The 12,683-nt window shown below is 47.9% G+C and overlaps 4 protein-coding genes across 4 annotated transcripts; 2 read left to right on the top strand and 2 right to left on the bottom strand.

Moving 5' to 3' along the window:
* Window positions 1–1,162: 1,162 nt before the first annotated feature.
* On the bottom strand, window positions 1,163–3,219 carry N7520_000829 (F-box/WD repeat-containing protein; the record flags this gene model as incomplete). The annotated part of the gene is made up of 2 exons (XM_057134764.1): window positions 1,163–2,866; window positions 2,920–3,219. 2 exons carry the CDS (start codon window positions 3,217–3,219, stop codon window positions 1,163–1,165), a joined length of 2,004 nt encoding a protein of 667 aa, XP_057000700.1.
* A 1,149-nt stretch (window positions 3,220–4,368) lies between these two features.
* Window positions 4,369–5,997, top strand: N7520_000828 (autophagy-related protein 17; the record flags this gene model as incomplete). The annotated part of the gene is made up of 1 exon (XM_057134763.1): window positions 4,369–5,997. One exon carries the CDS (start codon window positions 4,369–4,371, stop codon window positions 5,995–5,997), a length of 1,629 nt encoding a protein of 542 aa, XP_057000699.1.
* An 859-nt stretch (window positions 5,998–6,856) lies between these two features.
* abr2 (laccase abr2) lies at window positions 6,857–8,904 on the top strand (the record flags this gene model as incomplete). The annotated part of the gene is made up of 6 exons (XM_057134762.1): window positions 6,857–7,054; window positions 7,108–7,163; window positions 7,222–7,392; window positions 7,441–7,611; window positions 7,676–7,798; window positions 7,860–8,904. The coding sequence occupies 6 exons, from the start codon at window positions 6,857–6,859 to the stop codon at window positions 8,902–8,904; spliced, it is 1,764 nt and encodes a 587-aa protein (XP_057000698.1).
* Window positions 8,905–10,781: 1,877 nt separating this feature from the next.
* N7520_000826 (serine/threonine-protein kinase RIO1) lies at window positions 10,782–12,479 on the bottom strand (the record flags this gene model as incomplete). The annotated part of the gene is made up of 1 exon (XM_057134761.1): window positions 10,782–12,479. One exon carries the CDS (start codon window positions 12,477–12,479, stop codon window positions 10,782–10,784), a length of 1,698 nt encoding a protein of 565 aa, XP_057000697.1.
* Window positions 12,480–12,683: the final 204 nt, after the last annotated feature.

Raw genomic sequence — 12,683 nt, 5'->3', positions numbered from 1 at the left:
ACATAGTCGTTTTCGAGGCCAATATCCAATCATTTGAAGCGGGGATAACTCTCAAGTGCTCAAGAGAAAAAATTTGTAAATTAGATAGATAAATATCCAAGCAAGGTACCTACATGCCCAAATGTTCACCTGTAGAGCCAAGCCATCTCTGCACATATCCTCACTCTGTCTCCAAGAATGAATTGCAGGGTACACTTTCATAGCCACAATAGCAATGAATATCAACAGTGTGTCGATAATCCACGGAACTTAACCAGGTTTAAATTATTGAGTGGTATCTGACCATAACAGCTGATTATATTTGTCTAAGTACCGTGGCAGCTTGCAGACTTTTTCTGAAATATGAACTGAATCTCTTCGGCTGCCATCGGCACGATGATATCCAGCTGGCTTTTGAGTGGCTTCCACCGGCATCCCACCGGCATTCGAGTACGGATGGCAAGGGCTTAGTTCCCTCAATAAGTTTAATCCGCAGTATTTAAATAGCTCCAAGCTTCCAGGATGAACTATGTTGCACGATTCTTTCAAATTTATGAAATACGTTCGTAGCTGGTCATATGCGGACATTCCAAGGTTGAATTAAGGCTTGATCAAGGTCCCGGCGGTTGAGATCTTGGCTCCACTACCCGCATCTGTCGGTTGCGATAGTTTAGTCTCGATTTTGCTTCATCTGTCATAATGTAAGTAGTAGGTAGGTGGTCTTGGGGTTTACGATTCAAGCAAGGGGTACCGTCTTATCCATTATCGACGTGGCACCTGGGAATACTGTGCGGGATGAATGTTTCTTCACATACATTGCGCTTGGAGTCAAGTGCCAGCATAATAATTGAAGTTAATCAATGCTTACATGGAGACGTGGAAAGTAAACAGTCAAATGAAAAATTAATATTTCAACATGGATCATCACCAACTTGATATGTAAATATAAATATAGAGGTAAAGCAAATCCGAACGCCGGCAATGCAACCGTCCATACTGTCAGGCCAAAGTGGCAACGAGTTGTGGTTCTTGGTTTGCACAATAATGGTGTGGCGTTTCAAACGCACCCGGGTATCCACCAATCAATAAAACGCGCCGTGTAAAATAGAAAAGAGAATTGACTGCGCCTGGATGACGGAGGGCAGAGAGATGATTCTGAGGAAACCAGATGAGGGAAGAAGAATTAGGCCCGGAAGTCGTACATGCGTACTTGGTAATCATCACCACCGGTGATGAAGCGGCTGTCACTAAGTCCGATGCAGTTAACTGATGCCGAGTGGCCTTCGAACGTATCCTGACAAGTGGGAGCTCGGGGGTCCCAAATTTTGACCATGCGGTCCAATCCACCCGAAGCAATGCGCAGGGTATCGGCAGAAAGTGCCCAAATGCCCTCCAGATGCCCGAAGAATGTTCGCAAACATCTGCCAGTATTTGTTTCCCACAGTCGGATAGTTGCGTCAACACCGCTGGTAATAATGTAGCGCGGAGGTTCAATGCGATCCTTATCCTGATCGAATGATGCACCGAACGAGGAAGGTTGCGTGGATAAGGATCTGTACTCCAGGATCGGAGAAAGAATGTTTGCCGGCGCATCGCCATTTTGTGATGAGGTGCTGACATGATCATTCTCGCAGTCGGGGAGATGGCTTTCGAGTTCGATCTCACGTGGCAATGGGATGACTTGCTGGACTGCACCAATATGATTATGGAAAACTCGAATGCAGGTCTTGGTGTCTAGATCCCACAAGCGAGCCGCACCATCATCACAAGCAGTTAGAACAGTGCGCGATGCAGTGTCAATTTTCACTCCATTCACACCTTCAGGATGAGGCAGGACGAAAGTCGATTTGTCTTTGAAATTCCAGATTTTGACGGTGTGATCCACCGAAGCAGATGCTAGAAGAGTAGAATCGAAATGTAGCGCGATGACAGCTTCGGAGTGGCCATTGTATCTGGAAATGCACTCCCCAGTACGCCAATTCCATACCCTGATACTGCGGTCTAAACTACCGGTGATCAATTTGGTGTCATCGAACTGGAGGCAGCGCACCCCCGCAGTGTGACCGCGCAAGGTGCGCAATTCCTCGCCGGTTTCCATATCCCAGATCTTGACAGTGGCATCATAAGAGCCAGTCATTAAGATGTTGTCTTCAAACTGGAGGCACATCACACTGTCTGTGTGGCCTCGGAAGACCTTTACTGAGCAACGTCGGTGCTTCCAGTTCATGCCAACCACAAACCGATCCCGATAGACATCCTTCCAGGGACGATAACGGGTCTTATAGTAGTCATCATCAGGCTCCGGGCGGTATGCTGGGGAAACACAGTGACGTTTGATCATAGCACAGCTGTTGTCATGATCGTCCGTATCAATCTTGCGTTTGCTGCCCGTATTAGGAAGTTCCACCACAGAACACGTTCCATTAGGAGCGCCCTGGACGACTTCTGTGGATGACTGGTTGCCCCAATTAGATGCTCGCAGCTCAATCTCACGCTTCGATTCCCGCAGGCGCTTTCGATCCAAGAGAGGTAACCCCCATCCACACTTGTTACATTTGCGACGAATATGCTGTTCACACATCCGATGCCACACAACATCATCATCCGCCAACATTCTCCAGCGGTGGGATACCTGTGCAGCACGGCAAAGAGAAGCCGTGTCGAGGTATCGCAGGATTTTGAAAGATAGCTCAGGGGGCAGCGCAGATAAAAAGTCGATTCGGATGAGTTCACGGACACTGGCAGAGATGAAGGAAAGCTGCGGAAAACAGCACTGAGCCAGAATTCCTTGCAACATCAGTTTGCGTTGTTTTGCTGGAGCGGCAGAAAACATAGACCAGACATGGGCGATGCCCTGCTGATCAGCTTGGGGAAGTGTATCAAGTTCCTGAAAATGAAGTCAGCAGGATTTATACATTAAAGGCAAATTATTATGCATACCTGCTGTAACTGGCGCATTGACTGCTCATCAGCCTGGCGCCTGCATTTGGAGTCTGGCTGGTGACGATAACAGTAGCCAGCGTTGGCTGATTGCGGTAACGGGGTACCGTCTTCCGATCGCTGCGGAGCATATTGGCGAGGATTATGTTTGTTGAGGAACGGGGCAACATTTAGCCTGGCCAATTCTGCCAAAGACTCGGATGCATCATTTTCGCGAAGCGGGGTGCGGTTGGCGTCGGTGATTGTCGCAATATCTCCTGTCTTAGAAGCCGAAGCCTCGCATTCTTGAGAGTTTGACATTTCGAAAGTAATCCCTGGTGAGTGGTGGTACTGATCGACGGGAGATGAGGCGTAGTGTCTTTGAGTCAAAAGTCCCCTCTTAACTCGGCGCAAAGATAAGGCTCACGTGAACTATTAGTCCATGCGGCTTTGTCTTGCAGGAATTTGGAGCTCGGGTAGATATAGGGAGGAAGCGGGGAAGGAAGCAAAATGATTGCAGATAAAGTGTTCAGATCCCTCAAGGTCGAAAAGTTTGTCCAGCGCTGTGAGGAATTGGAGGGTGATGAGTACCCGGGAAGATACTGCCGAGAGGTATAAGTCCTCAAGGAAGTGAGAAACTATGTGAAGTTGAAGCAGGGGAGGGCGTCAAATAAATGTTCAGGAAATATTCACAGAGCCTTGGAGCACATTGCACAATCGGAATTCTCGGCTCGAGCCGTAACTTGGTATATGTATCAGTCTGATGAGCGAAGTGTCGACGATCACGCAAGAACGGGAGGCGACAATCGCAGGCGGTGAGAAATTGCATAATGGAAATCTGATACGCGCTAACCCTTATTAGGTAAGGTTACATAATGGTGAAGACAATCGCCCCACGTGATGGCGCCATCTCCACTCGCGATCACATCAGTCACGCTTGTTGTTATTTTCGACTAATGCGTTGATGTGATCGCCCCTAGACCGCCATTCTCTCCTTTTCTCACCCGAACTTTCGGGGGAGCTTGATTTGCCCCTAATCGCGCCATCTCCAGGGTGGATTCAAGGTTCATCAGACAACACCACAACGACGTGGAATTGTGAGCTATACAAAGCAACCTCCTGGGATTGTCCACATTGACTGGTCTGGACCAAGGCCTCATGGCATGAGGTAAGCGGTTTTTATTCTGACGGGCTCCACCACCATGAGCGGTAGATGGTTGGGCTGGCCTTATACCCCCACATTATCTGAAGATCTACTATGAATGCTGCCCTCTTCACTCTTTTGCTGCATCGCTACCATCCTTCTCTATGGGCATCTAATAGACAGTCACTAAATTGCTTCAAGGACCACAGCTTCATGAGTATAGTCCGTTGACTCCACTCACATCGTAGTGAAGGACGACTGGAGTTTACACAACCCAGTATCTACATTATAAATCATATCGGTAACTACAGCCATCAATCACGAATATGGCATCATCTCATTCATCTTCCACCTCGGTCGCGGCTCGGGGACCAGAATCCGTTGAACCTAAAGTGATGCCTCAACTGGACACACTGATTTCCCACCTTTTAGCGGCGAAACGGTCTCTTTCCTCCATCAGCCACGTTTGGCGTGCCAACGAAATTGTCACTGCAGCTCGGTCCGCCCTGGAAGACAGCGTGGTCGTGTCTTCTCGCACAGGATTTCTCCGGCGGGGTCTTGACAATCAACTTCGGTTACTGTTTAATGTCCGGTCGGAGGTGGAGAAAATCTCATATCGTGGACGGGAGGAGTTCTCAGAGGCGCTGACCAGCCTGGATGCTGCTGATGCTCGGCTTCGAAGCACTCTAGATCTCCTCCGGGAGACAGTTGTGCATGCCTCGTTTCGCCCCAAGGAGGAACAAACAAAAACCCTCCATGATTTTGTAGACGAGCGAGGCGTTGAGAAACTTCATGCTGCCCTTAAGAGTTCCATCGACCGCGCTAATACTGCGCGGGCCGATTTGGACACCTCGAACCGTGAATTCGATGATGAACTCCATGCCATCCGAAAAGCGCTTCGTCATTATCAATCTACGGCTAAAATGGCCTCGTCGCGTATATCAGCTTCATCATCTTCTTCTTCCACATCGGAACCGGATCTACTTGCACTATCCTCCATGCCGAGCATGCTCCGATCTTTGGAGATGCACGCACAAGAAATGGCAGGTCTCCTATCATCCCTCGTACGCCATTTCGACCTTTGTGTGACGGCAGTCAAGCAAACCGAGGGTGGCGGTGCTGCTGCACGCTCCATCACTGGTGACATGCCTGCTGAAGTCGGTACCAGTAGTGAAGGGCTACCAAATATTGGCGAAGAAATCAACGCAAATATCGATGCCCCGTTAGAACCCATGACAGACCAGGAGTACGAAGAAATGGTGCATGTCTTGCTGAAAGATGCGCCCGAGGCAGACGACGTGGTGATAGAAATCCAAGACCGAATCACTGAAATGGAATCTATCTTCGAACAAATCGGAGTGCAGCACGATGCACTTCTTTCCATCTCGGATGCCACCTTCGAGGTTCACAGTCACCTTTCTAATCTTGCCTCCACTCGCTTGCCACGTTACATCTCCCAAGCCCACAATTTCACCCATGTGTGGAGCGAAGAGAATGAGCGCTTCAACACCGGCTTGACAGAGCTTTCAGATTTGCACTCTTTGTACGATGGATTCCTGAACGCATACGACAACCTCATTCTAGAAGTGGCTCGCCGAAATCATGTTCGTCACCGTGTAGAGAAGGTCCTCCGTGACACGAGGCATAAGTTGAATACTTTGTACGATGAGGATGTCGCTGCTCGGGAGACATTTCGCGTGGAGCAAGGTGACTTTCTACCGTCCGACATCTGGCCTGGAGTCGGGCGAGCGCCGATGCATGTTGAATTTTTGCGTCTGTCAGGGGGTCATCTAGAAGGAGCCTTACCCGATGCGGAGAGACAGATACCAGCACAGGCGGATGCAAAGATCGGTCTTGCTGGTAACGAGGAGGAGGAAATTGTCCCAGATCTTCCAAAGGAGGTGGTTGAGCACGCATATGCGCGTCTACAGGCTCGAAATAGGGACTTCGTCTAGGGGACAGAAAACCACTTCACCCAGTGCCCAGTTACGCAAGACGAATCCTTTGATAGCGTTACCATGATCGGTCAGAACATCCCCTGTTTAGATAGCCTCGTGCCTGAGTGCAGGTTTACTACCCCTTGCTTCTACATGACCCCTTGGCGTTTTGCAGTTCGCTGAATTAGCCTACATGATGAAAGCCCAATTGGTCTGATCTTTCGTTAGGATCCACCCATCTTGCATCTAGGGCCAGCGAGTGATGCATACTCCTGTACCCCTGGGATGTAAGCACGCTTGGTGGCCATGGATATTGGGGAGAGAAGACGGATAGATGTGATTTCCAAAGAGAGCTCTGATGGCCACAAGATGATAAGCATTCTGTAATGAACATGAATTAATCAATCTGAAACTCCATGGTTCTTACAAAGACCAGAAAAAGACCTGGCTAGGTACTATTACAGCGTAAGCAATAATTACAAATTCAACTTTCTTGTAAGGTGCATCTTCCATATGCCCTTCAGGGCTTTGTTCAGACAAAAGCTATGACCCTCCTCGGCCACAATAACCCCCAATGCCTCCAAATAGCACAGATCCGCTACTCCACGAATGCAGCGAACCTGAATATTTGTTTTAAGCGTGGTATGCTCCTTTGATATCATTGAGAGAGTCTACCCGCCAATCATTTCATGTTGGAATGTGATGAAGCCCGAGTTATTAGGTCTGGAATGTGAACAAGGAGTTCTTGGTGGCTGGTCGGCCTGTTTTACGGTCTCGAACGCGTGCAGCAAATTGTTGATATAATAAATCGCGAAAATCGCGGGCTACTTACGCTTTCCTCTAAATTGTGACTATCTTCGTGTATGTGACTGTTGCAATGGCTCGAACAACATGGCTCCTTCCAATCGTGGCTGCGATGGACCTCATCGGCTCCGCTCAAGCCGCTCGAGCCCATTTCATCTTGGATCTGACCTGGCAGAGGGGATCGCCCAATGGGGTTGAACGGGAAATGATTTTCGTAAATGATCAGTTTCCCGGGCCTACATTAATGATTGATGAAGGAGACGAAGTCTTTGTCGGTCTACCCCATATAATACATGCATGTGCTTTGTTTGCTGACTCGAGAAGATCGAAGTGAATAACCACATGCCATTCAACACATCCGTCCATTTCCATGGCATTGAGTATGGTTGCCGTACCTTTTGCGCTCGTACACTTGGCTAACTTCGCCCTTTCTTTCAGACAAAAGAACACACCATGGGCTGACGGAGTATCCGGTCTCTCGCAATGGGCCGTCCTTCCTGGTCAAACATACACATACAAATGGAACGCTACTCAGTATGGAACTTACTGGTATCACTCGCACGACAAATCAAGAATCATGGATGGCTTGTATGGGGCGATATATATCCGGTGAGCCTGGTTCTCTTGCAATGCCATAGCCTTTCTAACACGAGATAGACCTTCGCCCGACCGCGACTCTCCATTTTCGTTGATATCCAATGATCCGGCTGATATCGAGGCCATGGAAAGGGCAAGAAATGATCCCCAGATCGTGACTCTCTCCGACTGGGACCACCTTACTTCAGATGCCTATATGCAAGCCGAAAGAGAGTCTGGCTATGATATATTGTGAGCAAAAACACATCATGATCACCCACACCTGGCTTTGTTAACGTTTTTTATTTTGGATCAGCTGCTCCGATAGTGTTTTGATTAATGGTCAGGGATCAGTCATCTGTAAAGACCCGGAAGAATTGACCAACCTACAAGCGCCCCAAGTTAAAGCAGTGGTCAATGCTACGCTAACTGACAAAGGGTAATTTCCTCCTTTCCTCAGTAGCTCATGGTCAATCGTCTAACCAAAATTTCAATATCAGATGCGATCCAAACCTGCTCGTTTTGCAAGGTGATTGGGAGCACCACCCAGAGAAACTGCCAGGTGGCTTAAACGCCGGATGTGTCCCAAGTGAAGGCCCACCCTCCACTTTCGATGTTGACCCAGAGGCAAAATGGGCTAGCTTCAATTTCATCGGTGCTGCCGCCCTCAAAGCCCTTGTTGTATCGATTGATGAGCATCCGATGTATGTTTACGAAGTGGATGGGCGATATATTGAGCCGCAACTAGCTCATATGGTGCCACTCTACAACGGACAAAGATACTCTGTCATGGTGCGACTCGATCAAGACCCAGCGACTTATCAAATGCGAGTGGCTGGAAATGGAAACCAGGTCATTTCGGGCTTTGCAACGATCAACTACAAAGGCGGCGAGAACAGCAAGCGTGAATCAGTGGCCTACATCGACTATGGAGGTCAAAATACGACAGCTTCAGTGATACCACTCAACGACACCAATCTTCCTCCGTACCCAGAGATTCAACCGGCTACTTATGCGGATGAATTCCATCTCCTGAAGCTTGGACGAATTAATTCATCTTGGGAGTGGACTTTGGACGGCACTACCTTTCTCCCCGCGAACCTTGGCTCCATGGAGCCAGCTCTTCTCAACCCACATTCAAAGGACCTGGATTCCGCTCTCAAGATCGAGACCAAGAATAATACGTGGGTTGACATTGTATTCCAGCTCGTGATTCCACCGCCAACTTTACTTCAACCACCTCACCCAATTCACAAGCATTCAAACAAAGCATTCTTGATCGGCTCTGGCTTCGGAGATTTCACCTGGAGCTCTATTGACGAGGCCGTCCGCGATTCACCAGGAAGCTTCTACGATACTCCCATCTACCGCGATACATTCACCACTTCCCCGGCTGGCGAAGCTTGGATTGCAGTCCGTTACCATGTCGAAAACCCAGGTGCTTTCCTACTGCATTGCCATATGGAAACGCATCTTGCTGGGGGAATGGGCATGATATTGATGGATGGGGTGGATGTTTGGCCGAAGGTTGAATTGCCGAAGTGACATTATCATGAAGAATCATGGAATGACGTGGTTGGTGCGGATTGTGTATAGTGGATGACCTCTTGCTATATGTTCGAGTGGAATTCATGTTTGGGGATAATTTGGATTGGCATACACGAGAAACCTTGGAATTTGAATCGAATCATCATATACCTAACTAGTCTTTAATATAATAGTTTGTTATTGAAGCGTTATTTTCACCAGGCGAATCCAAAAACTCCTTATTCTCAAGGTTTGTACCATTTTTCTTTATCATGTTTTCGTGAGCCCATGTACCCCATGGTACAACTAAAACCCATTATGTAAGCCCTGATCCTATGTAATTACCGGTAGAACGCAGTGGATACCATTATTTAATGGAATATTACTGCCTAATTCATGCAGTCAATAATATGATGGATCAACTTTTTGTTTGCTTTTTTGGATTATCACGGGTGCCCATTTTGGGCTCTTGGGATGGGGTTTGGTGGGTGGGTTTTGGTGTACGTACGACGGAGTGATGCTTACATGCAGGAACGTATGGATGCCCAATGCGGGGCTTTCCAATAGTTAAAGCCACGAACGGTGCTGGCATTACTTAGTGGCGACATATGGTAGGTGTGATAAGAGATCTGGTATAAGACAGGCCTCGAGCACACATAGTAAAAGATGAGGATGTGTCATTTTCAGCTTTCCGGCCTATGCCCTCTGGTTGCCAAGAGACTACCGTGTAAGGAACATATATCACCTGAAATCCACTCGGGAGGGTTTGCAATGGGGACAAATTGCGGTCGAGTTTTAAACGTTCCGCGTTGCATCTGACAATGAACTAGTTAAGGTGTTTCCAGGACTGATGGAAGAGCAGGAATTTGAAAGAAATTGACTAGGGCAATCGGATAGAAGAGTTCCTCGTGTCTCTTCCTGATAGTCGCCATCTCTTGAGTTCAAAGGCCCTTCGTGAAAATATAGCCATATCCCTAAAAATCAGAAAAAGCGGCTGTGGTTCAATGTTTATTGCTCTTCAACCTCAGATATACGTTATGTAACCATCCCGAGGTCAAATCCCAGGGCAAGTTATCATTGGCTTTTCTATTGGATGTTCGTTTATTTGATCATTCTAGAAGATACAAACAATCTTGCGGTGGTCGGGCAGTATGTGGACATACCAAAAGAGACTTCTGCAACTACGGATCACACTGTGCAGGGAGCCCAGTTAACTGTATACCGATTGATAGGTACTCGAAAGTAGCTAAAGAAATCCAAAGAGGCTCTATAGATAATCAACCCTAATTTTTCATCCAACCCTTCTATGATCAAAACTCTTCAACCCCAGCTTCCATAGAGACTCATTTAGCGTATACTTTTGACAGAAAGACTAGATGACCACCCAAATAATATTTAAAAACTTCCTATATTCATCGTTCATTCCAGATAACCTTCTAAGTATAAGGTTCGGCCTCGAAATTAGTCAAGCATGACTGGGTATTAGATGTCTGAGGTATCAGGGTATCAGACATCTAAGCTTTATGTTTCATCTTCAGCTTAGAGCAACTGTAGACATACCGCAATGCTCCACTCTATAACACCTCTGAAAACTCACCATTGGCCGATGGAAAAGGTACTCATATATTTATTTTAACAGTTCTCATGAATATCAAATTATTTAAATATAAATGGGGCCTTTTCTAAACCATTTTCTCATGTCAGATGTAACTTTTTTAGCCTGTATCCTAACAAGTCTATAAACAGGTATCATATGTCCAGATGCTCCATCCTTATATGCATTTATATCATCAAATCATGGCAAGAAACATTCGTCAACAAAGAAGCGAGCAAAGAAAACTGTGCAATCCCAAACCCGTGCAGACAGAACGGGAAGCATCAAAGAGGTGTCTCGCTCATTTCTTCTTGCGGGCAGAAGTGGAGACAAGCTTCTTCTTCAGATGCTTGGGCATCTTCTTGGTGCGTTGGTCACGCTTCTCTTCCTTGACCTTCGCCTTGTGCTCACGCTTGGCATCTTTGTCCTCGAAGCGCTTACCACGAGGTGGCTTGGGAGCAAAAGGATCCTTTTCCTCTTCCTCATCGCCAGATTCAGAGCCAGATACCGAAACTCCACCGCTAGCATCAGACTCCGACTCATCCTCATAGACGGCTTGCTTCACCTTGCCGGTAGCCAAAAGGTCTTTGTAAACAAGATCCGTGCCAGTACCGGCATGAACCTTTTCGGCGTCACGTTCAACGTCATAAACCTGCTCCAGAGTCTGGGGGATATATTGCTGACGGAACACAGCAGTGTCGACTTCTTCAGACTCGTTAGTGACACCAGCCTCATCGCGAGCAGTGAATAGCTTTTCGATGGCCTCGGTCATCTCTTCATTGCCATAAGTGGGATCCTTGGGGCCTTCAGGCGCCAGGATAAACTCAAAGAGAGTCCGCTCAGACAAGACGTGCACACCCTTACGGCGGAAGAAATCGCTGACATTCTTGATATCCATCCGGAGGAACTCCAAGCTGCGCGGGTGGTCATGCTCAACACTCTGACTAACGTCAATGATGTACAGACGATCTTTGTGGTAGAGAATATTATACTCGCTCAGATCAGCGTGCACGAGCCTACAGACCTGGTACATAACCCGCATGTGACCCAGCAACTCCATGTACAAAGCTCTCCAGCGAACATCAGGCTCAGGAATATCAAACTCAACATCCTTGAGTCGCGGTGCAGCAACTCCCTTGGAGTTACCAATGAAACCCATGGCAAGAACGTGCAGACGGAGGTAGATAGGCTCAGGGCAGGGGATACCAGCAGAGTAGATTCTCCGCAGGTTTCGCATCTCCTTTTCAGCCCACAGCTTCACCATCGCTCGGTTGTTGCTCTTACTGTATCCTTGGCGGAAACGAAATTCACCAGTGACGTACTTGTCACGATCCTTGAAGACCAGAATACTAGTCTTGTACACCTTGATAGCCCGATGTTGTGGGGGAGCGTCGTCATCTTCCGATAGTGAAATGGCACCGTAAACATTTGCTTCCTTTCCGGTAGACAAACAACCGTGGATCTCTGAGACTAATCCCCGGTTGATCATCTGCAAAAGAAGCATGCGAGTTCGCGGATCCAACACCTGCTCTGATGTTGCACGGTCCGCACGATCTCCTCCCTTGTCGCCTTTGGCAGACAGACCAGACTGTTGTTCATCGAGCTTGATCTTGGCAGCATGTTTGGTCAAAGACTTGACTTGGTCATCAATTGATGCGTATGTGTTGACGGTGGGTTTCTGGGTATTCGTCTTCGGGTAAGTCCAGGTCGGAGCATTAGGGTCGGCAACGAGAGTGTTCATTTTTCGCTGGCGGTTGTAGGCCTTGGTCAAATCACCCGAGTTAGAAGACGGGAAGTCTCCCTGATCCATTTCTTCATCAAAGATATCATCGTATTCTTCGTCATCTTCGTATTCCTCCTCCTCGGTGGGCTCTTGCCCCGCCATGGCGGAGTCGGTGGCCTCTGGGTTCAGGTAGCCCTGGTTAGGCACATATGTGTGGGATGGAGCCAGGCCATCGGCAGGGCCAGATGCCTGATCGGGGTTCTCTACAGAACTCATTTTCGCAGGGCAATTGTCAGGAGACGAAAATGAAAACCTTGGAAGAAAAAGTGTAGCCCACTACTTTTTTTTCTGTGGATGCCCGCTTTACCGCCCGGCAGAACCCCCGCGCCCAAAGACGCGCGATTTCGTTCCTCGCGTAGTCTCCTTGTCCATCGCGGATAATCAACTCCAAGCGCAAGTCTGATTTCTAAATTCCAGACC

Source organism: Penicillium odoratum (assembly GCF_028828045.1).
Source record: "Penicillium odoratum strain IBT 22623 chromosome Unknown utg000001l_segment0_segment0, whole genome shotgun sequence".
Classification (NCBI taxonomy): Eukaryota; Fungi; Ascomycota; class Eurotiomycetes; order Eurotiales; family Aspergillaceae; genus Penicillium; species Penicillium odoratum.
Note: the sequence above shows the minus strand (reverse complement) of the source record. Positions and strands in the feature narration are given on the sequence as shown.